The sequence below is a fragment of the Podarcis raffonei genome, chromosome 11 (genome assembly GCF_027172205.1).
Source record: "Podarcis raffonei isolate rPodRaf1 chromosome 11, rPodRaf1.pri, whole genome shotgun sequence".
NCBI lineage: Eukaryota > Metazoa > Chordata > Lepidosauria > Squamata > Lacertidae > Podarcis > Podarcis raffonei.
The window spans coordinates 64,870,923-64,897,006 of record NC_070612.1 but is presented as its reverse complement, the minus strand read 5'-3'; the positions used below and the strand labels follow the sequence as shown (position 1 = coordinate 64,897,006).

At 45.7% G+C, this 26,084-nt stretch overlaps 1 protein-coding gene across 5 annotated transcripts in view; it reads left to right on the top strand.

Annotated features, from left to right (window-relative positions):
- The first annotated feature begins 4,119 nt into the window (after positions 1-4,119).
- The window catches only part of MAMDC2 (MAM domain containing 2), an 87,935-nt gene continuing 65,970 nt past the window's right edge, over positions 4,120-26,084 (top strand). Inside the window, exons 1-5 of one of the 5 annotated variants that reach the window (XM_053408833.1) lie at positions 4,509-4,605; positions 7,692-7,898; positions 9,354-10,390; positions 23,011-23,282; positions 25,401-25,485. In XM_053408833.1, the coding sequence (XP_053264808.1) occupies positions 10,381-10,390; positions 23,011-23,282; positions 25,401-25,485 (367 nt within the window). In that variant the 5' untranslated portion in view covers positions 4,509-4,605; positions 7,692-7,898; positions 9,354-10,380. Of the gene's footprint in view, positions 4,373-4,488; positions 4,606-7,691; positions 7,899-9,353; positions 10,391-23,010; positions 23,283-25,400; positions 25,486-26,084 lie in introns of those variants that run through there. The other 4 variants (XM_053408834.1, XM_053408830.1, XM_053408832.1 and 1 more) reach the window with 4 other exon arrangements.

Below are 26,084 nucleotides of genomic sequence, written 5' to 3'. Positions count from 1 at the left end.
GCTGTAATTCCGTTCCGTCAGAGATAGCGTCCTGGAAAAGTAGGTGAGCGGTGCTTCTCTTCCGTCTGGAAAACGGTGACTAAGGACAGCTCCGATGCCAAAAGGTGAGGTGTCGCAGGCAAGGACCAGCAGCCTGGCTTCACTGTACTGTACCAGCACACTGTCCAATGAAAGGAGAGCCTTGACCGCGTTGAAGGCCGCCGTCTCCTGATGATCCCAGGACCAAGGTGTCTTCGTGCTGAGGAGTTGGTGAAGAGGCTCAGCCACCGTGGCTTTGTGGGGCAGGAACATGTTATAAAAGTTCAGCAGTCCCAGGAACGCCTGCAACTCCGTCTTGTTCTTTGGGATGGGGGCCTGCTGGATAGCGCGGATCTTGGATGTCGTTGGGTGAAGGCCGGAGGCATCGGTAAGATAGCCCAGGAACTCCATCTGTGGAACAGCGATCTGGCACTTCTCCCTCTTTACCTTGAGCCCGGCCTCCTGGAACCTGGTCAGCACGGCACGGAGGCGCTCGAACAGCTGCTGGTGTGAGTCTGCGGACACCAAGACGCCATTGAAATACGGCACCACGCCCAGAAGCCCTTGCAGGAGATGCTCCATAAGGCTTTGGAAGATGCCAGGAGCCACACTCACCCCAAACTGCAAATGGTGGCAACGAAATGCCCCTCGGTGGGTGACGATTGTCTGGGCTTCAGCAGTGGCATTATCGACAGGCAGTTGTTGATAGGCTTGGGCAAGGTCCAGCTTAGCGAAGACCTTACCCTCACCCAGGGAATGCAGCAGGTGTTGAACAACAGGAACCGGGTAAGCATGCTGCTGAAGTGCCTTGTTGATTGTGCACTTGTAGTCAGCGCAGATTCTCACTGACCCGTCTGGCTTGACAGGCGTGACGATGGGGGTTTCCCACTTGGCACGCTCAACTGGCTCCAAAACTCCTTGGGCGATCAGCTTGTCCAGTTGTTCGTCCACCTTAGTCTTGAGAGCAAAGGGAACCCGGCGTGGCTTTAGCTTGATGGGGGCGACTTGTGGATCAAGGCTAAAAGAGATGGGCGTACCTGTATATTGACCCAAAGTGCCATCTAAAACCTTGGCAAAGTCTTTGACCAGACCCTCCGTCTCTGCGTTAGAAATGTAGTTGATGCCGGTGACTTCCAGGCCGAGGGCATCAAACCAGTCTAGCCCTAGGAGGCTTGGCCTCTGCCCTTCGACCACCACCAGTCGGAGCAGGCCCGAAAAGTCCTTGAAGGCAATCCGGAACCGGCCGCCTACCACGGGAATGTCGTTTCCCTGGTAGTCTCTCAGGTGTACATGGTGAGAGTCGAGTTGCCTTTTGGACACTCTGGGTACCAGTCTTTTGATGGTGCTCCAAGACACGATGGACAGGGCAGACCCGGTGTTGATCTCCATGTCACATGGAGCTCCTTCAATGAGCACCGTGACGTTCAGCTTGCATCGCGTATGCGAGTCAGTTTGGCCAATCGTGGTTCTGGACGGGCAGCGGCAGTTGGTGAGAGCGAAACAGCTTTCCTTGGCGGACTGGAGTGAAGACTTGGACTTGCAAGTCGGTGGATGGGGGGTGTCGGACAGAGCCGATCGGCAGACCTTAGCGATGTGGCCCCTTCTGGAACACTTTTGACAGATGGCGTCTCTGAATCGACACTTGGCACGGGAATGGTTGCCTCCGCAGCCGGCACATTCTGATTGGCCCTTGGACTTCTTTTGGAACTTCCTGCGCTCCTGCTTTGTCTGGTGCATGCCATCGTCTTCACTGGAGAATGCCCCGTCACTGCTGGCCTCTTCGTGATGCACTGGAACTGGCTTCCTAGCAAGACGCGGGCTGCTGGCCTTGCGGATCTCCTGGGCCAATGGCTTTCTGCAGCGTGAGGTCTGGCTTGGCGAGGAGACACCGTTGCAGATGGATGTCCCGGACCCTGCAGATGATTCGATCCATCAGGGCATCGTCTAAGTCTCGGAACTCACAGTGCATTGCAGCCTGTCGGAGGGCAGCAGTGTAGTTGTTAATTGACTCCCCCTCTGCCTGGTTCCGGTGGTAGAATGCATGGCGGGCAGCAATCTTAATAATAATAATAATAATTTTTATTTATACCCCGCCCTCCCCAGCCAAGGCCGGGCTCAGAGCGGCTTACAAGCAATAATAAAAACAAGTTGAATGAATACAACTTAAAAACAAAATTAAAATACAACATTAATATATTGAAATATTAAAATGTAGCCTCATCGCAGGAGGAGAGGAAAGGAAAAAAGAAAGAGAGGGAGGGAATCAAATTGGCTCCAAGCCAAAGGCCAGGAGGAACAACTCTGTCTTACAGGCCCCTGCGGAAAGAAATCAGATCCTGCAGGGCCCTGGTCTCATGAGGCAGAGCGTTCCACCAGGCCGGAGCCAGAGTTGAAAAGGCCCTGGCTCTGGTTGAAGCCAATCTAACTTCCTTAGGGCCTGGGACCACTAGGGTGTTACTATTTATGGACCTTGAGGCTCTCCGTGGGGCATACCAGGAGAGGTGGTCCTGTAGGTACAAGGGTCCTAGGCCGTGAAGGGCTTTAAAGGTCAAAAGCAGCAACTTAAATCTGACCCTGTACTCTACAGGGTGCCAGTGCAGTTTGAAAAGCACTGGGTGAATATGCTCCCATGGCAGAGACCCCGTGAGGAGCCTCGCTGCCCCATTCTGCACCCTCTGGAGTTTCTGGGTCAGCTTAAAGGGCAGCCCCGCGTAGAGCGAATTACAATAGTCAAGCCTGGAGATGACCGTCGCATGGATCACTGTGGCCAGGTCGGGGCGGGAAAGGTAAGGGATCAACTGCTTGATGCGGCGAAGGTGGAAAAATGTCGCCTTGGCTGTTGTTGTAACCTGCACCTCCCTGGAAAGGGAGGCATCAAGGATTACACCCAAACTCTTAACGGAAGGCAGTGGCACTAATTGGGCCCCCGCAAGAGAAGGGAGTTGGTCCCTCATCCCCATGCCATCCCGACCTAGCCATAGGACCTCTGTCTTCGAAGGATTTAGTTTCAATCGGCTCCCACGAAACCATCCAGCCACAGCTTCCAAGCATCTGGTCAGTGTGTTCGGGGCCGAGTCGGCTTGGACGGCTTTGGCGCATAGTGGCCGTGGAGCTTCTCTTGAATCGTGTCCCATGGTGCTGCCTGGACTGCTTGAGGCGCAACCAATGATCGGGCCGTCTCGAACACCTCAGGCCCACAGAGGCTGAGGAATAGGCCCCGCTTACGCTCCTCTGACACTTCCATCAGCTCGTTGGCTTGGAGGTAGCTGTCGAACCGAGCGAGGTAGGAGTCCCATGATTCAGAGGCTGGCGCAAATGGCAGTAGAGGCACAAGTGAAGCCATGATTCTGATGCCAGCGTGAAGGGCAATGGCTGGAAGACAGTACTCTAGCCAGAACAGTCAACTCCGAATTGGTTCTGTTCAGTGATTTCGCTCAATGATTCAGCTCAGTGATTCAGCTCAGTTCAGAGGATGGCCGCATCTGGCTGTGCTCTGATGTCCATCAATCCCAAACTCGTCGCCAGTGTTAAGTTGTGGGTGAACATATCAGACGACACAGCGATTCTTGAAACAGCTCCTGTTTATTCACAGACCAGAACTGAAGGGTTCAGCCAGCCTGCTTATAAAGAGCTCCACTAGAACGCAACAGTAACCATTTTTTGTAACTATCCAATCACTGAACGTCACTTTCAATCCCTTATTTGCATATGTGGACCTGAGTGAAAACTATCTACAGTATCCCCCTGCTGGCCCAGGGTGAGAACTTCAGTACATAGCAGACTCTGCAAAGGTTGAAAAGAAAGGCATGAAACCGAGATGATGCTCTCGAACAAGCGGCCCCATGAAGTGGCGTGGAAGCCCCCCCCCCGCCCCCCGCCCCGCAGAGGCGCAGACCAAGCCGGGCTGCAAGTCCTCCGAGCCCCCGCCCGCCCGGGAAGTGGCGTTTCCTCCGGGAAGTGCTGCCATTCCCAGCCCCGCGTCGACCCTGCACTTCTGGGGCACTGGCGGGGGGCGGCGTGCTGGACAGGCAGCTGGACTCCGGCCCCGGGGCTGGCCCTTCCCCTGGCGCTGCGCAGCCCCCAGGGAGACCTGGGCAGGGCCTCCGTCCCTGGGCGGGCGCCTCGCCGCCGGCCGGGCAGCAGCTGCTGGGCTGGCGGGCCGCCTTCCTCCTCCCGCCGCCGCCGAGCCAAGCTCAGCCCTCTTCCCTCCTCCGCCCCCTCCAGCCCGCCGGCCTTTTAACGCCGCTTCTCCCTCGGCGCCTCGGGGCGGGCCAGCCTTTCCTCGCCGCCGCCGCCGCGCCTCTCCTTCCTCCGAGGGACGCGATGCTGCTGCTGGGTCTCCTCGCGGTGCAAGGTAAGCAGGTGCGAGAGAGCCGGCCCGGCCGCCGCCGCCGCCGCTCTCCCCCGGGCCGAGCTGGGGCTTCTCCGGGCTCCTCTCGCCGACTGAGCTCGCTCGCTTTGTCCCCGCAGCCTTGCGCGTCTCCGGAGCGCTGCGCCTCCCGCCCGCCGGCTCGTGCGCCTTCGACGGCAGCGCCTGTGGCTACGCGTCCGAGCCGGCGACCCTGCCGTGGACCCTGAGCGAGGAAGGTAAGGAAGATGCTCCCGCTTCCCGCTCTGCCTCTCCGACTCAAAGATGGCAGAGGAAGGGACCGACCTCTCGCTTCCCCGTTGCGAAGCTCCGAGAAGAGACGTCTGGTCGAAGCCGGGGAGAAAGCAGGCTTCTCGCAGCCGCTCCAAGGCTCCCCCTCTGGGACCCCTGGCAGCTTCTCCAGGGAAAACCCCTACAGCTCTGGTTAAGCCATACAAGAAGAGCGCAGACTAGATCCCATCCAAGGGCTAACCTAACGAAAATGCTTTGGGAACTTCAGAGCACTAGTCTGCTGTAAGGCTTGTTTAAAAAGTTTAAAGAAAGTTTTCAAAAGCCCTCTTTAGTTGTTCAGTACAAAACACATGAAGGAGCACCCAAGACTGCTCCAGAGGGCTCTGCCTCCAGACACTGACATACATTTTTGGGGGGTATTAATATTTTGCTGAAATAATTTGAATTACCTATAAAGAAGTAAAGTGATGCAGAAAAAAGAAAAAAGGGGGAAAGTGTAGATTCATGTCGTCTGTGCTGCATCATTTGGAAAGGGAGACTAGTGCATGTGCAGATGCACATAAGTAGGGTTCCCTTCAACTGGGAGGGAAAGGTTACTGTGTGCACATTGGCATCTAGCTAATGCTTTTTTAGAAGTCCCTTTCAAATGTCTGAAAAGGGTGAAAATGCTTTGCAGAATAAAAAGATTATTTATGACATACATACACACAAAGTGAAACCAACAAAACATCCTAAAATCCAAACAGAGAAAAATAAAAGCAGCAGAAAAAATACCACCAGTACTCTCCAAAAAAGAATGTATACCCAAAAGCTAGGTGGAATGAGTGTTTCTGCTTTTTGAAACCTGTTTCCAGGGAAAGCCTGGAGCTACCAGTGAAAAGGCCCTGCTCCAAGTACAAGAGTGGCTGGTGAAACCCAGCCAGATGGGCGGGGTATATATTATTATTATTATTATTATTATTATTATTATTATTATTATTATTATTTTATTATTATTATTATTATTATTATTATTATTATTATTATTATTATTATTACATAACAACCTAGCATCCAAAAAGGATGAGAAGCAATTGTCTGGGGTGGGAGGAACCATTTTGTTGAAAACATTCCATGAGATCTAAAGCTTTTAACTTTCTACAGTGGTACCTCAGGTTAAGAACTTAATTCGTTCTGGAGGTCCATTCTTAACTTGAAACTGTTCTTAACCTGAGGTACCACTTTAGCTAATGGGGCTGCTGCCACACAATTTCTGTTTTCATCCTGAAGCAAAGTTCTTAACCCGAGGTACTATTTCTGGGTTAGCGGAGTCTGTAACCTGAAGCGTCTGTAATCCGAGGTACCACTGTATTTGAAAGTGTTATGCAACCTGACTGCTACAAAAGTGTTGTTGTCGGCCGTGGAGGGACAAGGTGGTGGTGAAGTTTGGGCTGTTTGGCAGAACCAGTGGGAAAACCAAGTTGGCTCTGTCAGCGCATCCACATGGCCCTGGCTCCTCCTCAGTACCATCCAGGTCGGCCAGGTGTGGGGAGCCTCTGGCCCTTCAAATGTTGCAGAGGTACCCTTCCCAGCACCCCTGGCCACTGGCTATGCCTCCTGGGGCTGATGAGAGATGCAGTTCCGCAAGCTCTGGAGGGCTAAAGGTTCCCCACACCTGAGGCAAGCTATGGCAACGCCAGGGTCAGAAGAGTGTGCCCCACCATCCTGGCCACTACTGCTCTTCTGTGGGCAGCCCCCACCAAGCATGTCAGGGGCTCCATAGCCTCTCATGCTTGAGAAGATGCAGAATCCTTTTCAACCCGAGAGCCATATTCCCCCCGGAATGGGCAACGATTTGGGGGCCACATGGCAGTGGTGTGCTGAGGCAGAGGGACAGCAAGCATCAATCTTACCTTTCTGTGGTGAGTAAGTTCCTATATGTAATTCTTGCAGCCTTTTTTATACCCCCCCAAATCCAGGCACACAAGATGTTAACTTGGAATCATAGAACGGTAGAGTTGGAAGTGATCCTGAGGGTTACTTAGTACAACTCCCTGCCATGCAAGGGGGACACATCATAGCCAGGCAAGAAGACTCCTGGAGGATGTGGAACGGGCGGTGGAGGTTGAGGAGAGGGCATGGCCTGAAGAGAGACCCAGGCAGGACCGTAGTGGGGGCTCAGGGGCCATAGCCCCGGGCACACAACTTTTAGGGAGCGCAAGCCAGGCGCCCACACACAGGGATTCCTGTCCTACCCTGCCCCACCTGGTTCTAGGGGTCTCTGGGCCCCAGAGCCCAGTCTGGCCTTACCTCTGTGTCCCCAGGCCCCTCACTGGAGGGCTGCCTGGCCAGCGTTGGGGGAGAGTTGCCTCCAAGGGCCGCGTCTGCCAGCCGGCTCCTCCCTGTGCGGACAGGCTGGCAGTGCACCACTGCCCCTCTAGGCTCCGGTGGCAAGGGCTGGGCTGGCATGGTGGGTTCTGTTCACCCTCCATGTCCTGCACCTGCCCGGCGTGTGTGTGTACGCTGCCCCAGGTGCCAGCGAGCGACGCAACACTACTGGTCCCATAGACAGGGAGGGAGGTCTGGAAGGCTGCATTTCGCCCTTAGGCCTGGGCTTCCCCAGCTCTGTTCTAGAGACTGACATGGGATTGCTCTGAATTGATGCACTTGTATTGTACTGTTTCAGACATTTATTGTACTTTATTTTAAGGACAGTTCAAGTCCATCCCTCATAAATTAATGTATTTTTTATTTTAAAAACCTGGTGCAAGCCATTTGTTTATTTATTTTATGAATCTCTTCCCATGAGAAATCCCAAAGCAATTTTCAATAAACCAATCTATATAAAATAGTTACATAAAGAAAACAGTTAAAGAATTCCATATATAAGGACAATTTTAAAAATGTAAATATAGAAAGTTTAAAACAACAACAGCACATACATTAACATCAATTCAAATCCAAGACAGGTACCATCTTTAGGAGGCCTTGAAAAGACAATAGAGAAGACAACTGTCAAATATGCAGTGGGCGCAATCAGGACCAGGTGGGAAAGAGCAGAGGACTCTTAACCTTAACTCTTTTCTCAACCCAGAGTGTGGCAGCTGGAGAAAGGTGAATTCCTGAGTTCTTTAAGAAAGGAGTGGAAAGTAAAACAGCCAATTGTAAGAATCTAAGGTACTACTGCAGTTGGAATGTTTCACCTCAGAAAAGGAAATTGAGTTCTGGTCCCCTTGCCTCAAAAAGCAGCTCTCCAGTGAGGCATGGCAGCAACATGTGGAACACTTCAGTTTAGAGAAAAGTGAGTAAGAGAAGACATGATAGAGGTGAATGAATTGCGCGGTAAGATGAAAGTGCTCTCTCTGTCTCTCATAATACTGGAACGTGGGGACACCAAGAAGGCTGAATGTTGGAAGTATCAGGACAAAGAAAGTGTTTAGCATATAGCTGGACTATAGAATTCACTCGCACAAGAGGTGTGATGGCCAGCAGCTTGAATGGCTATAAACGATTAGACAAATCCATGGAGGATAAGGCTGTAAGTGGCTGCTCCACTTTTGGAGGCAGTGTGACCTCCATAGACCAGGTTCCAGGAGTTGCACTCAGGTCCTGCTTGCAGGCTTTCCATCAGCATGTGGTTGGTCACTGCACACCGAATGCTGGACTACATGGGCCACTGGCCTGATCCATATAGACCACTAAGCATTAGCAAGTAGTGTAAACAATAAAATTGCAAAAAAGAAGACAGGTAAAAACAGTTTTCCAAAAGACGTTTGGTGCCTCCTTGAGTCAACTCATCCTTCTGGGAAAGCCTGTAGAAATAGGAGAGTTGTGTTTCCTATTAATCTCTCAGTAGTATGCAACCATGTCAGAAGCACAGAATCTATACCAGTTACCGTATTGGCCTGAATATAAGCTGCACCCACAAATAAGCCGCACCTTGAAAAATGAAGGGGGGAAAAAGGGAAAAAAACCCACAATACCAAGGCTGCTTCCTGGGGAGGAGCCACACCGCTTTGCCGGCGACCTCCCCGCTTCTTTCTGGCAGCTCGGGGGAGGCTGGGGAGCGGTGGGCGGTCGCGCTCCCGGGCTGCTTCCTGGGGGCTGCACAACTCCCCCCCCAAGCAGTCTGGGAGCGCAGGGCAAAGGCGTGCAGCCTGCCACTGGAGATAAGGGGGGGGGAGCTGCCAGCAAAGCAGTGTGGCTCCCCCGCTTCCCCGCTTCGTTTCCACGGCTTTTGGGAGGCTTTGGAGCAGAGAGTAGCCACGCTCCTGGGCTGCTTCCTTGGGGGGGGGGAGCCGCACCACTTTGCTGGTGGCATAAGGTCCCAAATATAAGCCAATGCGGGTGGCGCTGCGGTCTAAACCACTGAGCCTCTTGGGCTTGCTGATCAGAAGGTCGGTGGTTCGAATCCCTGTGAGGGGGTGAGTTCCCGTTGTTTGGTCCTTGCTCCTGTCAACCGAGCAGTTCGAAAGCGTGCCAAAAAGTGCAAGTAGATAAACAGGTACCGCTCCGGTGGGAAGGTAAACGGCATTACCTCCGAACTGCCAACCTTCCAATCGGCAAGCCCTAGGCTCTGTGGTTTAGACCACAGCGCCACCCACATCCCTTAAGGATGTTCAAAAACTGAATGAACATAACAAGGCAAATTGTCTTATTATTCTTAAACTTGCACTGAATCGATCAGTAAAATTAGATGGGCAGGTGTGTCCCGGTTTTAAAAACATGACTGATTTTGTTTTGTTTTCTTCTCTAGTCAGGAATATAATCTGAGATCTGCTGATCTGCCAGTTTGCTAGTGCTGGAGATAGGCTGCAAAAGATGGGCAGCTCGCAAAATAGACCTTGTGTATTATGCCACACTTATTTCTCCAGAGTTTAGTGATGTGAGCTGTGGGGGAAATTATGAAGTTTTGTGTCCTTCTGTGTGTGTGCCTCCAGTTTATGGGCACATCTGCTTGTCCAGGCAATATACTGAAATAATAAAGCCAGCATTGTGATTTATAAATAGATTGTAATATTTATAAACATTTCTAAAATAAAAAAGGACTTTGTAAATTATGCTGTAAAATATTTAAATATTGAGTGAGCATTTGTATAGAAAGATTTTTACCAGAACTATTGAATAGACTTTTATTTATTAAGTTTTGAGTTAATGTATAGATGCTTCCAGATAAAAGGTTTGTCAAATGTCAGTTTTTCTTAATTGGTGCACCTGACTCTCAAAAGCCTCTTTGAAACCATGACAGTCTTGGTGCTCATTGCAGCTAAAATGGAAGACTGTTCTCTTTGCCCTACATTGGACAAAAGGTTTCCTGCATTGCAGGGGATTGGACTAAATGACCCTTGTAGCCCATTCTTGCTCTACAATGCTATGATTCTATGAATACTGCTTTAATTGTGTTTTAAAAAGTGATTTTGTGTTTGAATGTAACACAAGCTCTGGGAACTTCTCAGCTAAAATAGCCTAAAATAAATGCCTAAAATAAACAAATAATACAACTTATTTATTTATTTTATTTTAACACATTTATATTCTGCTTAATATTTCAGAAATATTAAACCAGAGATTTGTGAAACCAGCACAAATGGGACATTCCAAATGCAGGTGTAGCTCAGAATACTTGAGGGAACTTTTATATTTCTGACTGAAAGTTCAAATGTTAACTTATTCCATCTCTCTAGCCAAAAGAAAAAAAGAAGGGACACAAATGGTCAGATCAAACTGCTGAAGATTCAGAACAGAAAAGGCTAAACTAGTTGCCACTCTCTGAGGAGACCACAATGTCTTCAGGTCAGCTTTTTACAGCCAACAGATGCCTCGATTTTGATCTTCCTTGAACTCCGTGTCTCTGACTGACCAACCTTCTGGCCTCACTTTTTATTCATTTCACTCAGAACAACCCTACCCTCAGTCTCCTAAAGTATCTCTTGTCACCTCTGTTGTTTGGACCACAATATAATTACTTGAGAAAAAATTATCTAAGGGTTTTATTTTCAAATTCTCCACAAGTGCTATAGTGCAACTTTGATGAGTCGCTGGTGGCCATTGATACATATAATTGCGACCTGCATTTCAAAGTTGCCCGTGACCGATACAGCGGCTACCCTCTGACCATAGAAGGGTTCGCTTTCCTGTGGTCAGGTGCCTGAGCCACCTATGGGGCAAGGCGAGGGAGGGTCTGTTACGAAATGAAGATAGGCCACTCTGCTCACTGGTTTCTCACAGGTATCCGGACAGCCACTGTGAGAACAGGATCATAGAATTGTAGAGTTGCAAACTACTTTTAATGCTTGAAATTCTTGCTAAGCATATTGGTATAATTATTCTGGAGTGCTGCTATTTGACATGTTTACTTTTGCAAATTTAGCTCTGGCTGGCACTGGTGAATAGCTTCTGGAGACAAAGCTGAGCCCAGCTGTTGCTTTATGCTGATGAATTTATAGATACAAATCTGGATCCATTGGCCAGTAATAATAGTAATAATAATGTTGTTGTTTAGTCGTTTAGTCATGTCTGACTCTTCGTGACTGCGTGGACCAGAGCACGCCAGGCACTCCTGTCTTCCACTGCCTCCCGCAGTTTGGTCAAACTCATGCTGGTAGCTTCGAGAACACTGTCCAACCATCTTGTCCTCTGCTGTCCCCTTCTCCTTGTGCCCTCCATCTTTCCCAACATCAGGGTCTTTTCCAGGGAGTCTTCTCTTCTCATGAGGTGGCCAAAGTATTGGAGCCTCAGTTTCACGATCTGTCCTTTCAGTGAGCACTCAGGGCTGATTTCCTTCAGAATGGAGAGGTTTGTTCTTCTTGCAGTCCATGGGACTCTCAAGAGTCTCCTCCAGCACCATAATTCAAAAGCATCAATTCTTCGGCAATCAGCCTTCTTTATGGTCCAGCTCTCACTTCCATACATCACTACTGGGAAAACCATAGCTTTTACTATACGGACCTTTGTTGGCAAGGTGATGTCTCTGCTTTTAAGATGCTGTCTAGGTTTGTCATTGCTTTCCTCCCAAGAAGCAGGCATCTAATAATGCCCTTCTTAATTCTCAGCTCATCTGTAAGCTCCTTATGCAGCCACACTGGTTTCCTGAGATGCCTCACACTTTTCTTTCATGTTGGAATTGTCTGCATTTGGGCCTTCAGTATTTCTCCTTTAAGAAACTCCCATCCATCTTGGACTTCCTTCTCTTTGAGTATTTCTGACCATGGGATCTCACCTAGTAGCTCCTTAAGCTTTTTGAAATTGGCCTTCTTAAAGTCCAGAGTGTTCGCTTTCCCTTGCCTCTGTATCATGAAACCTAGGAGGGCATGATTATTTCCTCTGAAGTTTCTGAGTACCGTATTTTTCGCTCTATTGGACACAGTTTTGCCCCTCCAAAAATTGAGGGGAAATGTGTATGCGTCCTATAGAGCGAATGCAGGCTTGTGCCATAGCCGCGCGCAACCCTTCCGGCAGGGAGAGGTTGCGTGGGGCTAAAGAGGAAGCCAAAACAGCCAGTGTGATCCATCCCGCTGACTGCCTTGGCTTGTTCCATAGCCGCGCGCAACCCCTCTGGCAGGGAGAGGCTGCACGGGGCTATGGCTTCTTTAGCCCTGCGCAGCCTCTCCTGGCAGGGAAAGATCGTGCGGGGCTAAAGAGGAAGCCAAAGCAGCGAGCAGGATCCATCCCGCTGGCTGCCTTAGCTTGTGCCATAGCCGCGCGCAACCCTTCCGGCAGGGAGAGGCTGCACGGGGCTGTGGCTTCTTTAGCTCCACGCAGCCTTTCCTGGCAGGGAGAGGTTGTGTGGGGCTAAAGGTAAAGGTACCCCTGACCATTAGGTCCAGTCGTGACCGACTCTGGGGTTGCGGCGCTCATCTCGCTTTATTGGCCGAGGGAGCCGGCGTACGGCTTCCGGGTCATGTGGCCAGCATGACAAAGCCGCTTCTGGCGGACCAGAGCAGACACGGAAACGATTTCAAGCATTAAAAGTAGTTTGCAACTCTACAATTCTATGATCCTGTTCTCACAGTGGCTGTCCGGATGCCTGTGAGAAACCAGTTCACATAAATGACCTTTTGGTTTAAAGTCATAGGGTTTTAAGTAGCAACTAATCTGATCAAGTCGATGAAATAAATTTGACTTGATTAATCATTTGGTTTTTAATAGATTAATCCATTATTTTAAAAAAATACTTTCATAGCACCAAGCCATCAGCACATGTGCCTAGAAAGATTCCCCATTAGGTAGACTTATTCCCTCTACCAGAGCAGCACCTTCCCTTCCTCTGCAAATTTGTCAAGAAGCCAAGATAGAAACTGAGCTGCTCTGCTGAAGCCCAGCTGCCTTCTCTCCACCTCATTGATCAAATGGCTAAAGTAATAACTGTCCTGAGTGGAAGTGGCAATTTTAAAACATTTCACCTTCCAGAGGCCCACAGATGAGGAGAGATGAATTAGCTGAGACCTCCCGCCAAGAAGATAAGCAATGGCAACCAGAGCAGCTGCCCTGTGATGGCCTGGGAATCTGATTCAGAAGCTGAATCTGAGGAGTCCCAGCCTGCACAGGAGTCCCCGCCTCCAGGGCTTGAATCTGAAGGGCCTGCACCTGTGCCGGATCCTCAGGAGCAGACACCAGATGCATCCACTCTGGCTCCGGAGGTGATTGAGGACCCATTGCCTGCAGGTGCGCCTCTCCCAGCCCTGTCAGCGGAAGGGGAAGCTGATCCTGGGTCCAGTAACCCTCCAGCGCCTCTCCTGAGCTGCAGAGGCTCAGGGCAGAGAGGCGGAGGGAACGGAGTGCTCGCCTTAAGGCCAGGGGAGGCGGGTCACCTGTGGGCCAGGACCGCCCTAGGCCTCAGAGGAGATAAAGGCCAGTCAGCCCAGTCCCAGGTTGAGGGAGCAACGACGTTGGAAACCGGTTTCTGCCAGCACCCAGACCTGTTTTTCTGGAGTTCCCGACCACACCCGGCTTCTTGCTTTGGACCCCGCTTCCCCCTTGGTGGATAGTCTCCAGACCCTTGGCCCAGGACCGGATTTTGTCCATGCCTCACGCTAACCCCCCCCCCCCCCCCGGGACCAGCACATGCCCAGTCTGGCATGTAAAGTGGTACATGCATAGTCTGAGAAGTCCTGAGTCCCAGAATAAAACAAGAAATAATAATACATTTGTTGTTGTTGGCATCTGCCTGTCTCAAGAGACAATGGAGGGCACCTCCAGGAGTGAAGTCAAACCTTTGTGTTAGCAGCACCCAAGTGACCTCCCCAGGACACAGGCCTGGGCAGTGTGTCTGGAGGTCCTGGGTTGCCCAGATGACAAGACCCTCCTCGTGCAGCCTGGCAAGAGGCTTGGTCCAAAGGAAAGCAGAGCAATACATTTGGCACCACCTTAGCTGCAGGAGTTGCCAGAAAGAGGCATACAAGGTGCCATCCAACTGTCTTAGGGACCCCACTCAAGATTTGTGTAGGATTTACTCCTTGGCCTTTTCCTCTCCCAAAAATATCCCCCAAGGCAGTGGAGGGTGGGGATCAGAGTTGTCCTTCTCCCAGATGGACTACTTTCCAGCTTGATGAGCCCCATCTACATGTGTAGAAACTGCCTTCTTGACCATTGGATGTACTATTTAATCATATTAAAAATATTAATCTTTCTGTAGAGCAATTTGAAAGTGATGCCCATGTAGTTACTCTAATATGTGCACTATCCCTAAATGAGCCATTGAATTCCATCAATAGTACATGACTTTTATTACAGACTGTTTTCCTTGTATTGAAAGAAAATATTGGGGGGGGGGAACCACCAGTATTCTTAATGGTTCCATGTCAGGGGGAGTCCTAGTTTAAAATCTTTGCTAGCTTTAGTAGGTTTGTCATATCCTTGGTTCATCCTCAGTTCCCACCTAGGGGGCCCAATCTGGATGAGTTAAATGGTTAAAAGTCCCTCTATATCCCCAAGTTCTGATTCAGAATTTTGATTCATATCTGGCCCTTTGGACTGGGAGTTTGTAAAAGCACCTCGAAGACAATGTGTCTAATGCCACATGGATTTGGGCCCTTATTATTGCCTCCACAAGGTTATAATGGAGATGAATAGCATCTGGGTTAGTAAGCACTCTGTACATTTAAAGTGCTGTGTTAATTATAAAATGGTAAAAATGTTCTTTGTGATTATGTGAAAATTATGGTTACATGAATTTTTCACTTGAACTGGTACACTTTAATATAAACCAGCTTAGTCTTATTTATTTGAATGCACTTAGGTTAGTTATATGATTTATTTTAAGTTATGTGGATTACAAATAACACATGTCAGGTCATAGTAATGTTAATGGGAGTTTAGGAATTTGTTCCCATATATATTTTGCAGGTTCATTATTTTTCATAAGAGTGTATTTATGCAACTGAATGGAAACAGAGTATTTTTTTTAAAGTCAGTAACAGATTGTTCCCTAAATATAGCTACTTTAGTGCTTATTTTAAACTAAGTGTTAAGTCAGGATTGTTATGATTCTAACTTCTATTTTAAAAAGGGCTTTTCACTACAGCTGTCTTATATGGTCACGAAGGCATGAAGAGGTCTTAGTGCACGGTGGTAAAAATAACAGAAAATGAAGCACCATTGTCAAAACTTTCTTTTATTGCTATCCCCTTATTTATGTTTTTACACACCATCTGCTTTGGAGAATGAACAGAATGTCTAATGCTGTGGTCTTCAAACATGTTGCCTCCCATAAACCTTGTCCATATCAATTCATGTGCCTCTGAATAGCTGCCAAGGCATCCAGGGTACCCTGGACCACAGTTTCAAAACCAATGGGCAGATGCATTCAAAAGACTCAGAAACTGTACATGTCAGCCTTAGGCCTGTGCAAGGACTTCCATTTGTACAATGGGGCTTCTCCCTTCCTCCCTGCATGCCCCCCAAATTAGCTCTTGAGTGGTCTAGTGGAACCCCCTAAATAGTGTGCAGGGCCATTGTTCTGTATGGGAAACAGAAAAGCTAGTCCTGACACAATGATTGAAAGAGATGATGTTGAATTCCTCCTAAATAACATCTGCAAAGAAACAAAACACCACAAAACGAAACAAAAAGCCGGGTAGGATAATACACAATACCCTGACATGCAATTGGATGACAATTACATCCTCTGCACACTCTATAAAAAATGGAAATAAAAATAAAAAATTATCAGTAGCACCTTATAGACCAACTAAGGTTGTTCTGGTATAAGCTTTCGTGTGCATGCACACTTCTTCAGATACAGATACAGATAAAAAACTTGTGTACAAATAAACAAGATATAGCTTAAGTTAATCCTATTAGATATTAGAAATACAAGGTATTGTGTGGTCAAACTAGGTTTGACTCCAAGTAGACCCACTGAAAATTAATGAACATGACTGTTAGTTCCATTAATTTCAATAGGTCTACTCTGAGTAAGAGTTACTTGAATTTCACCCATTACTTATAGATGGTAGAAGTTCTATTCAAAGAAGATACCGGCTGTAAAGGTAAAGGGACCCCTGACAGTTAAGTCCAGTTGCGAACGGCTCTGGGGTTGTGGTGCTCATCTCGCTTTACAGGCCGAGGGAGCCGGTACTTGTCTGCTCTGCAGACAGTTTTTCCAGGTAATGTGGCCAGCATGACTAAGCCACTTCTGGCGCAGCAGAACACCAACACCAGAGCAGCGCACGGAAACACCGTTTATCTTCCCGCTGGAGCAGTACCTATTAATCTATGTTCTAATTCCTCACCCACAATTCAGCTGCTGCTGAAAGGATATTTTATTTTTTCCTTTAATAAGCAGAAAAATACTGTCATCTTCCACAAAGTAGATAGAGGATGCTACTTTAATGCATTAAATGGACTTATTAAGTGCTAGTAAGTTTCTCACTGGGCCAAGATACAGTAGTTTGAGCATGTAATGCCAATCCTGGCCTGACTTCACTGGCTGCCAGTTAGTTTCTGAGCCCACTTCAAAGGCCTTTAAAGCCTTAAATGGCTCAGGACTGCAATACCTCAAGGATGGCTCTCCCCATGTGAACCTACCCGGACCCTGCAATCATCTGAGGCCCTTCTTCATGTGCCTCCTCTGCAAAAGGTCTGGAGCACAGCAACATGAGAAGGGGCCATTTCTGCGGTGTCCCCCCTTGTGGAATGCTCTCCCTAGGGAGACTCGCCTCGCCTTTGGTACAGATCCAGGTGCCAGGCTTTTGGCTAATGAAGCAATCTATGGCCTTTATACTGGGCAGGAAGTATTGTTTTGTTTGTTACTTTGTTATATATTTTTGTGTTTTTATATTGTAAACTGCCCTGTGATCGATGATCACACTGAAGGGCACTATACAAATTTAATAAATAGGGGGAAATAACATTAATTGCATCTTTAGTGAATCTAACTGAATGACTGGGGGGAAAGTTTAGTAGTATTCTAGTTAAAACTTTTTAAAATAATTGACAACTTATTCTTGGCTGCATCCAGTAATTTAAGTACACTTAAATACACTTAAACCAGTACATCTTATTTTAGCCTGGGACAAGTGTTTATTATAAGCAGAGCGTTCAAATGCATAAAGTCATGGTGCATAATTGTATGCAGAACTGGCAAACTAGACTGCATATGAAAATGTGTGGCAGCTGATTCTCATGCAACATTTTCCATCACAAGAGTGCTGTAGTTGTATTTGTGTTTAAGTATTCGTGATGAAAAGGGCTCATGTGGCTGAGAGGAGAAATGGGCAGCTGCTTGCATATAAAGAAATCAGATTGGTGAGAGAACCCTATTAATTTCAAAGATGGTTTCAGCAACAAATCTTTCTCCCCACCCTCCGTCCATCCCTCTGCTTTTTAATATGTTAGCAGCAACGCTTTTGGCTTAAGAATACAGCTTCTCCTTTCAGACAGCAAGAAAACTGGAGCATGTCTGTGGTTATAGTTCCAACTGTCTACACCAGTAGGAGTTTGCAAGCAATCTCAGTTTTTCCCAAATGATTTGTACTCTTTTTTATAACCACCAATAAATCAAAAACAGAGTTCCATTTCCCCCCTTTATATTGTTCATTGAACTCTAGTTTTCTGACTTTTTTTCTTTAATCAAAATCCATCACAGTGCTAATAAAATATGTTTCACCATACCCAAGAATTTTGCTTTTGTTATTGTTATAAGTTTTGTTGTATGGTATGATTTGGTAATGAACATGTTCATTTTGTTGAATCTTTTTTGTTAGCATCCAAATCTTTATGATGTTCCATGAAAACTTGAGTATTGGATTTTGAAAACACCAAGGTTAGCTTTAAAAAAAAGGGGGGGAGAATGTGTGCCATACATGTTCTATTGTGTGTGTGCCTTTTAAAAAAGAAACAGCAGTATGACCTAATAGTTTTGAAATAGCTGCTTTGTCCATATTATATTGAGCTCATTGAAGCAACCTTCAAGGTATTAATTACAAAGCTGGCTCATTTTACTTAACCATTGTTTGTTGAAAACAATAGTTACCCCATTTATGCATACTGAATAATCATTAGATCAGAATTAAAAATGACATTAAAAGATTAGAGAACTGGGCCCAAGCTAACAAAATGAATTTCAATAGGGACAAATGTAAGGTTCTGCACTTAGGCAGGAAGAACCAGATGCACAAGTATAAGATGGGAGACAACTGGCTTACTAGAAGTACACGTGAAAAGGATCTAGGGGTCAGTGGACCACAAGCTTTTCATGAGTCAACAATGTGATGCAGCAGCAAAAAAAGCTAATGCTATTCTAGGCTGCATCAACAGAAGTCTAGCATCCAGATTAAAGGAAATAATAGTCCCACTTTATTCTGCCTTAGTCAGACCACACCTGGAATACTGTGTCCAGTTCTGGGCACCGCAATTTAAGAAGAATGTTGAGAAGCTGGAATGTGTGCAGAGGAGGGGGACCAAGATGATCAAGGGTATGAAAATCAAGCCTAATAAGAAATGGTGGAAGAAGTTGGGTATGCTTAGCCTGGAAAAGAGGAGACTGAGAGGAGACATGATAGGCATCTTCCACTATCTCAAAGGCTATCACATGGAAGATGGAACAAGCTTGTTTGCTCCTGCTCTGGAGTGTAGCATTCGAGTCATTGGCTTCAAGTTACAAGAAATGAGATTCTGACTAAACATCAGCAACAATTTTCTGAGAGTAAGAGCTGTTTGACAGAGAAACGAACTCCCTCAAGGGGTTGCAAACTCTCCTTCCTTGGAGGTTTTTAAGCAGAGGTTGGATGGCTATCTGTCATGGATCCTTTGGGTTTCTTCCAACTCTACAATTCTATGATTGACTTATGGAGACTTGTTCATAGTTCAGTATTTTGTGCAAACGCAGGCATTAAGTTTCATCATATTGAGAATGCATCATGTAGGGAAAGTTTTTTTGAAAAAATGCTAACAATATAATAAAATTGTAAGGTGGCTGTCAGGTTGCAGTTCCCATGGCCACCAAGAGGCAGCCATGGCAACCCTAGTGTGATGACAGCCCAGCAGGCAGGTGAGCAAGCGGTATGGGTGGCAGGAGGCCAAGGTGAGCTGTTTGAAGTAGAGGGGGAGGTGCTCAAAGAGCAGATTGGCAAAGCACTGCCCCCCTCACCATTGATCATGGTTGCAGTGGTGTTTAAAGGAGACCAGGATGAGTTTCAGAAAGCAGCGTCATGAGCTGGCAGGACAGTGGGGAGGAGGAAGAGGATCCTGGCGAGGGGTGCTGCCATGACTGGGACACACCAGAACAAGCTGGGGATGGATAAGGAGAGGTTGCAGGCAGGTGTATTTGTGGTATCAGAAGGCAAAAGTACATAAAAGCTTCCACAATCACACAATAAGAAATGCAATTTTTAAAGTCTTGGAGAAATAAAAGGATTTGTTAGAACAAAAAACACCATGGTGGCTTTCCCCACTGGAAGCAATTATCTGTGAAAAATTAAATATGAAATCTAATTGGGCAACATATACAGTGGTACCTCGGGTTAAGAACTTAATTTGTTCCGGAGGTCTGTTCTTAACCTGAAACTGTTCTTAACCTGAAGCACCACTTTAGCTAGTGGGGCCTCCTGCTGCCGCTGCGCCACCAGAGCACGATTTCTCTTCTCATCCTGAAGCAAAGTTCTCAACCCAAGGTACTATTTCTGGGTTAGCGGAGTCTGTAACCTGAAGCGTATGTAACCCGAGGTACCACTTTAGAGAGAGCTGTTAACGGAGACAGATTACCAATTAAAATTGAAGGATTTTCAAGAAGTAAAAGGAAAGTTTACAGATTGGTTACAATATTTCCAGTTAAATTAAATATTTAAAAAGTGATAAAAAGAAATGATTTATTTATGAAATTTCAAATTTTCAGAGAGAAATAATTGAAAGTGGTACTAAATTACTATTAAAAATGTATAACTTGCTGTTAGAATGGGAAGCTAAGGATGAAGAGGTCAAGTGTGTTATGATAAAGTGGGCAAAAGATGTAGGACATAATATTCAGATAACAGATTGGGAAAGACTGTGGAAGAATGATCTAAAATTTATGGCCTGTATCTTACTTAAAGAGAATTATATGAAAATGATCTATAGGTGGTATTTAACACCGGTTCAATTGGCAAAAATGTATAAAACAAGAGAAAATAAGTGTTGGAAATGTAAAGAAATAGAAGGTATGTTTCATCATGTGTGGTGGCAATGTAAGGTTATTAAAAGTACTGGGAAATAATATATAATGAATTGAAAAAAATGTTAAGAATAACTTTTGTTAAAAAAACCAGAAGCTTTTTTATTACGGGAATGGTTCTACCTGAAGAATATAATAATTTGTTTATGTATGCAACAGTGGCTGCCTAGATATTGCTAGCCCAACATTGGAAAGAAGAAGAAGTCTCCACTAAGGAAGATTGGCAAATTAAGTTAATGAAGTACACTGAAATGGCTAAATTAACTGGGAAACTTAGAAATCAAGATGATAACAAATATTTTAAAAATGGGAAATGTTTATTGTATATTTACAAAAGAAATGTATGCAAGTTAATTCTTTAGCAGGATTTTTAAAAAAACACTTGTCATATTATAGACAATGTACAAAAATTGGAAGTATTCAGAGATAAAGATTTTATTGATATACGTGAATGAAAATATTATAAAGGAACCAAGGGAGGGGGTGGAGAAAATTCAGGGGATTCAAGTAATCCCATACAGCGGATTCAATATGGATTGTATATATAGTTGTTTAAAATGTTTTATTTTATGCTTTTGTGAAAATTAGTAAGAATGTAATACAAAAAGAGAGCGAGAGAAGGAGAGGTTGGTGAAGAAAGTACTGATGGGGCGAGGGAGGATGGTGATGGGATCAGGGTCAGGGCACAAGACCCACCCCAGCAGCACCCAGAGCCAGAGGGAGCTCATCAGCAAGGGTGGTGCTGTTAGTTGAACAACATTTAGCAAATCCACTTAACTCTGTGATGCACAATAATTACTTAGCTTTTGTAGCTCTCCACTTTTATCTCCCAGTCTTTAGGTTAATAAATATGAAAGAGTAAAGGAAATTGCATGCAGTGACAAAATTGCTTTACAGAGCTAACATAACTGTAGTGCAGAGACTTCATCTGCATTTCCGGTTTGCCAGACAGATGATATAGCTTGGTTCTGATTAAATGTCACATTCAATTGAGAACAAACACATTCTTGCTGTATTTTGAGGAGGGGAACAACAAATTCTATAGCGGCATTGACATTTAGATAGGAGACTCCAGAGACACAATTTTAAACAAATGGCTGTTTGAGACAGAGAAAATGCTATGCTGCTTAGAATGAACAAACCATTTAAACCCTGAGGGTGCCACTTAAGATATAATTCTGACTGTGGTGCTGTTGTGAATGTACCAAAAATGTAAAATGTCGTGGTTTGCATCTACAGAAAAGCTTTCTCATATGTTTAAAGCCAAAATGCTAACCTACAATTGCAGTATGGATTTCGAAGTATACGCTACTTTGATAATAATATGTTGATCTTGGGTAAAAGCAAGATTATTTTGGAATACTTTGTTTTAATTTGAATGTTAACTGATTACTGCAAGCAGAAATCAATCAGAATGACCTTTTAAAATTCTATTTAGGAATTAAAATACAGTATCTCTTGGCATTTGTTTTTACCTTTTAGGCCCTAACCAGATTTCATACTCTTCACTTCACTCTGAGGAAATAAAATTCAATTGATTTTAAATGGAGATTATATACCTAAGTTAAGTGTGCCTGCAGTTATCAACTTCCTTGGAAGTGTGTTTAATAAAGCTGTGGGAATAAAGACGGATGGAAGTGTTTCAGTCCTTATGTGGAGGCTGCCAATGAAAAAGGTTTCCGTGTAATGGCGCAGCCACAGGATTGGGACCAAAACATGGTTTGTAGCAACACTGGGGAAGATTTCCCTCCACCAGCCCAATAGTGTAGAGAGGGCTGCACTTTCAGATGTATTTTGAGATTGATCAAACTGAAATCTGGGGATTAGCATGATTGTGTGGATTCCTGGGTGCTTTGTTTTCCTTTGGCTCTGATTCAGGCCTGGAGGGAAGCTCTCCAACTTCACTGCCAGCTGGCAATTGTCCTGAGAGAGCCTCTGGGCAGCAAAGGACAGAGCGTGCTCTTCTTTGGGATAGGACGTCCACTCTCCACAGCGACACAGTGCCCTAGTTGTGTTGGAAAGAGAGCACGTTGTGTGAAGAAATCATTATAGATTTATAGTTTTAGCTATCAGGTGACATGATGCCTGCCTCCCTTTGGTCTTGGACTGCTTCAGCTGTTACTCATGCAGTGCAGTCTTGGGCCTATTTGCCGACAAGCAAGTTCTAGTAACCTCAGTGGAGCTCACAGCTTTGAAGCATGCTTAGTATAGTCATAAACATGTACATGTTCCCCTAGATTGTTTATAAAGGCACACAAATTGCTGGGAAATTATTATTATTATTATTATTATTATTATCATTATTATTATTATTTTATACCCCGCCCATTTGGCTGCGTTTTTCCCAACACTCTGGGTGGCTTCCAACACATAAAACCATAGTAAAACATCAAACATTAAATACTTCCCTATACAGTGCCGCCTTCAGATGTCTTCTAAAAATTGTATCGTTATCTCCTTGACATTTGGTGGGAGGGCATTTCACAGGGCGGGTGCCACTGCTGAGAAGCCCCCTGCCTAGTTCCCTGTAACTTTACTTCTTGCAGAGAAAGAAATGCAGGATGCCTTCAGAACTGGACCTCAAATACATATTTGTGTTCTATGCTGAGTGATACTTTTATGCTGAGTGATACTTTTTACACTTTAGTGTTTGTGTGTCTTTTTTTTTTTTTAGGGATGGGGAATTCAGCCTATTTTCTAATTTAATTATGGATGCCGCACATAGTTTCTCTGTTACAACTGAATTTTGTTTCTGCATTTCTAGGTCATTATATTTCTGTGGACACCTCACAGGGAACAAATGGTGACACAGCTGTACTCCTCAGTCCTGACCTATATAGCGAAGAGTGGAGCTGTCTTAGACTGATATATCAAATTGCAGCATCTTCAGAGTTACCAGTAGATCCTACTGCCTTAAACCTGTACCTAAGGGTGGAAGGTGAAAGTTTTGACCATTTGCTTTGGACAACCACTGAGCGTTCCGAGAGCTGGCTCATAGCTAGTCTAGATATAAGAAACAGTACAGACAAATACAAAGTAAGTATAACATTTGTATGCTTGAATATAGTCTACATGCATATACATTGAACAGATATGGGGGTGGGGAGGCTGTGCCCTCAAGGCAGCAGTAGAGCTGTGGGGATTTCCTCTGTGTGTGAGGGGAGTGGCAAATGCTACCCTGTGTAAGAGAGGGGTCTGCTGTCTCTCTTGTGCATTCATTGTATCTCAATGAACACCTGAAAAGAGCTACAGGAATTGTATTATTATTATTATTATTATTATTATTATTATTATTATTATTATTACTACGACTACTACTACTACTACTATTATTACTACTACTACTACTATTTTATATTTTCCGAGGAAGACAACTGTTGCAGGAGCTACCAAGGTAATCATATTGGAAAAATCAAAGCTTTTTTGTTGGAATACAAACAGGATTCCTTCCCATTTTGACCTCTGACCAGTGGCAGAGCGCATGCTACCGCTACCCAGGGGTGGGCATGCAGGGCACGGGGGGGCATGGAGCTCGCTCGCTGTGCTTCCGGGCCAAGACCTGGGAGTGGAGCTGTGGGCAGGAGCGAGAGAGCTGCCTCAGCAGCATCCTCGCCGAGGATGGGGTGGCAAAGTTGCCACCGACTTTCCTTTTCTCTGCCCTGGTGGCCCTGGGCCATCGCGCAAGGAAGCTGTCTCCATGGTTCCTTTGTGCGCCAGAGCCAGGCTCTGGTGAGGCAGCTTGTTGTAGGGGTGCCTGGTTGTGCCCCCTCAAAAACATGTTCCCAGGGCCACAGCTCCCTGTCAGCCCCCCACCGCGCTACACCACTGTGACTGACTTCATTTATATGCAAAATGAGATTGTGAAAATGCAGATTTTCAGAGTTTATTTTGTTGCCAAAATCAAATCTTAAATTAAATAGGGCTATGTATGGTATGTCAGTGTGTGAAATCATGAGCGATTACCGTATTTTTTGCACCATAACACTCACTTTTTTCCTCCTAGAAAGTAAGGGGAAATGTCTGTGCGTGTTATGGAATGAATGCCTACGGGTGGCGGAGGGGATCTGCTGCAGTCGTGAGCAGAGGATCCATGGTTCCTCTTCCTTCCCTCCTTCGTGGCTCGCTATGAAACAGCAAAGCGGGAGAAGAGCCGCTGAGTGGGGAGGAGAAGGGGACAGAGAGCCTGCTTCTTTAAAGGAGCAAAGCGGGAGAGGAGAGGAGCCGCTTACACGAGTGTAAACGGCTCCTGTCCGGTTGGTTCCTTTAAAGCAAGCAGGCTCTCTGTCCCTCTCTCCTCCCCACTCAGCTCGCTACATAGCAGCAAAGTTTTTCAGCTCGCTAAGCCGGGGATGAGCGGGGAGGAGGGAGAAAAGCAGAGCCTGCTTGCTTTAAAGGAGCAAAGTGGGAGAGGAGAAGAGCCTTCTCCCCTTATACCCCTCTTCTTCATTATTAGCAGCATCCTTCTCCACCCACCCCACACGTGCTCCTTGTCCCTTGAGTGCTTTTCCTTCCCTCCCCACTTAATACGTGGTTACAAAGCACGGATCCACATGGATCCTCAGGATTTTTGCACTGGGTCACCCCAAATTCACCATCAGATCACATAGCATGTCCATGGCTACATCTTACACCAAAAAAATCACGTACCCACTGTTGCCTGGGGCCGCAGTGGTGCAAAAACGTGGTTACAAAGCATGGATCCCCAAACTCACTGTCAGATCACATGTCTGTGGCCACAGCATGAACCACAAAAATCATACATCCACTGTTTCGTTTAGAATATTTTTTTTCTTGTTTTCCTCCTCTAAAAACTACATGCGTGTTATGGTCGGGTGCGTGTTATAGAGCGAAAAATGCGGTATTTCTCTCTTTTATATACATGTAATCTGAACAGATATTCAGGGACTGTACTAGCTGAAGGTGTTAGGCATTGCCCTTTGTTAATAATAATTAATAATAATTTTATTATTTATACTCCGCCCATCTGGTTGGGTTTCCCCAGCCACTCTAGACTGTTCTTCAATAGAGTCTTGCAAGGAAAAGAGTCATTGTAGAGTCTTAATTCCAAAACTGAGATCTCTGCTGCTTCCTTAATTTTAATAAATGTTATGAAAAATATTAGCACTATATTCCTGTTTTTGTCTTATTTTGTAGATTGTTCTAGAAGGCATCTTGGGAAGAGATATTTTTGCCAGCATAGCAATTTTTGAAATTAAGATAACTACTGGCTACTGTATAGGTAGGTGACTTGTAATTGTCGGCTCTAGTTAAAATGAAAATTCGGTGTTTAACTGTGAAACTGGGAACATTAACTCACATTGGTATAACATTAGCATCTTCCTTCAGATTGTTTTAGTAGCAATTTATTATTTTTTAAAAAATCCAGAATAAAGTCAAAGTATTGTAACTAACATTTTATTTATCTTAAACTGAACAACAGCCTTATTACTCTCACCTGTCTAGGGAATGTTGCACCAGTGCAAAGTTGCTGCAGCAAAATATCTGGGATGTAACAATTACTGCAGAGCAACTTCACGGTGTTGTCATGCAACAAATGAGGATGCAAAACATTTATGGCAGTGGCAAAAAACTTAATAGAGAGAGACGAAATGATTCACACGTGTCTGTAGTTGCTTGTGAGGTCTGGTGCTGTTTTTGTGGGGGTATCGAACTGCAACAGAACAGAAAGGGGGCTTCTTCTCAGAGGTCACTTTTATCACATATTTATCAATTGAGATAAGCCGTCAAGTTTGGAGGCACTGATCCAATTTACTATAATAGATTTGGAGATGAGTTTTACTTTTGCCATTCTGTCTTGCTGAGAATCTTGAACCATGG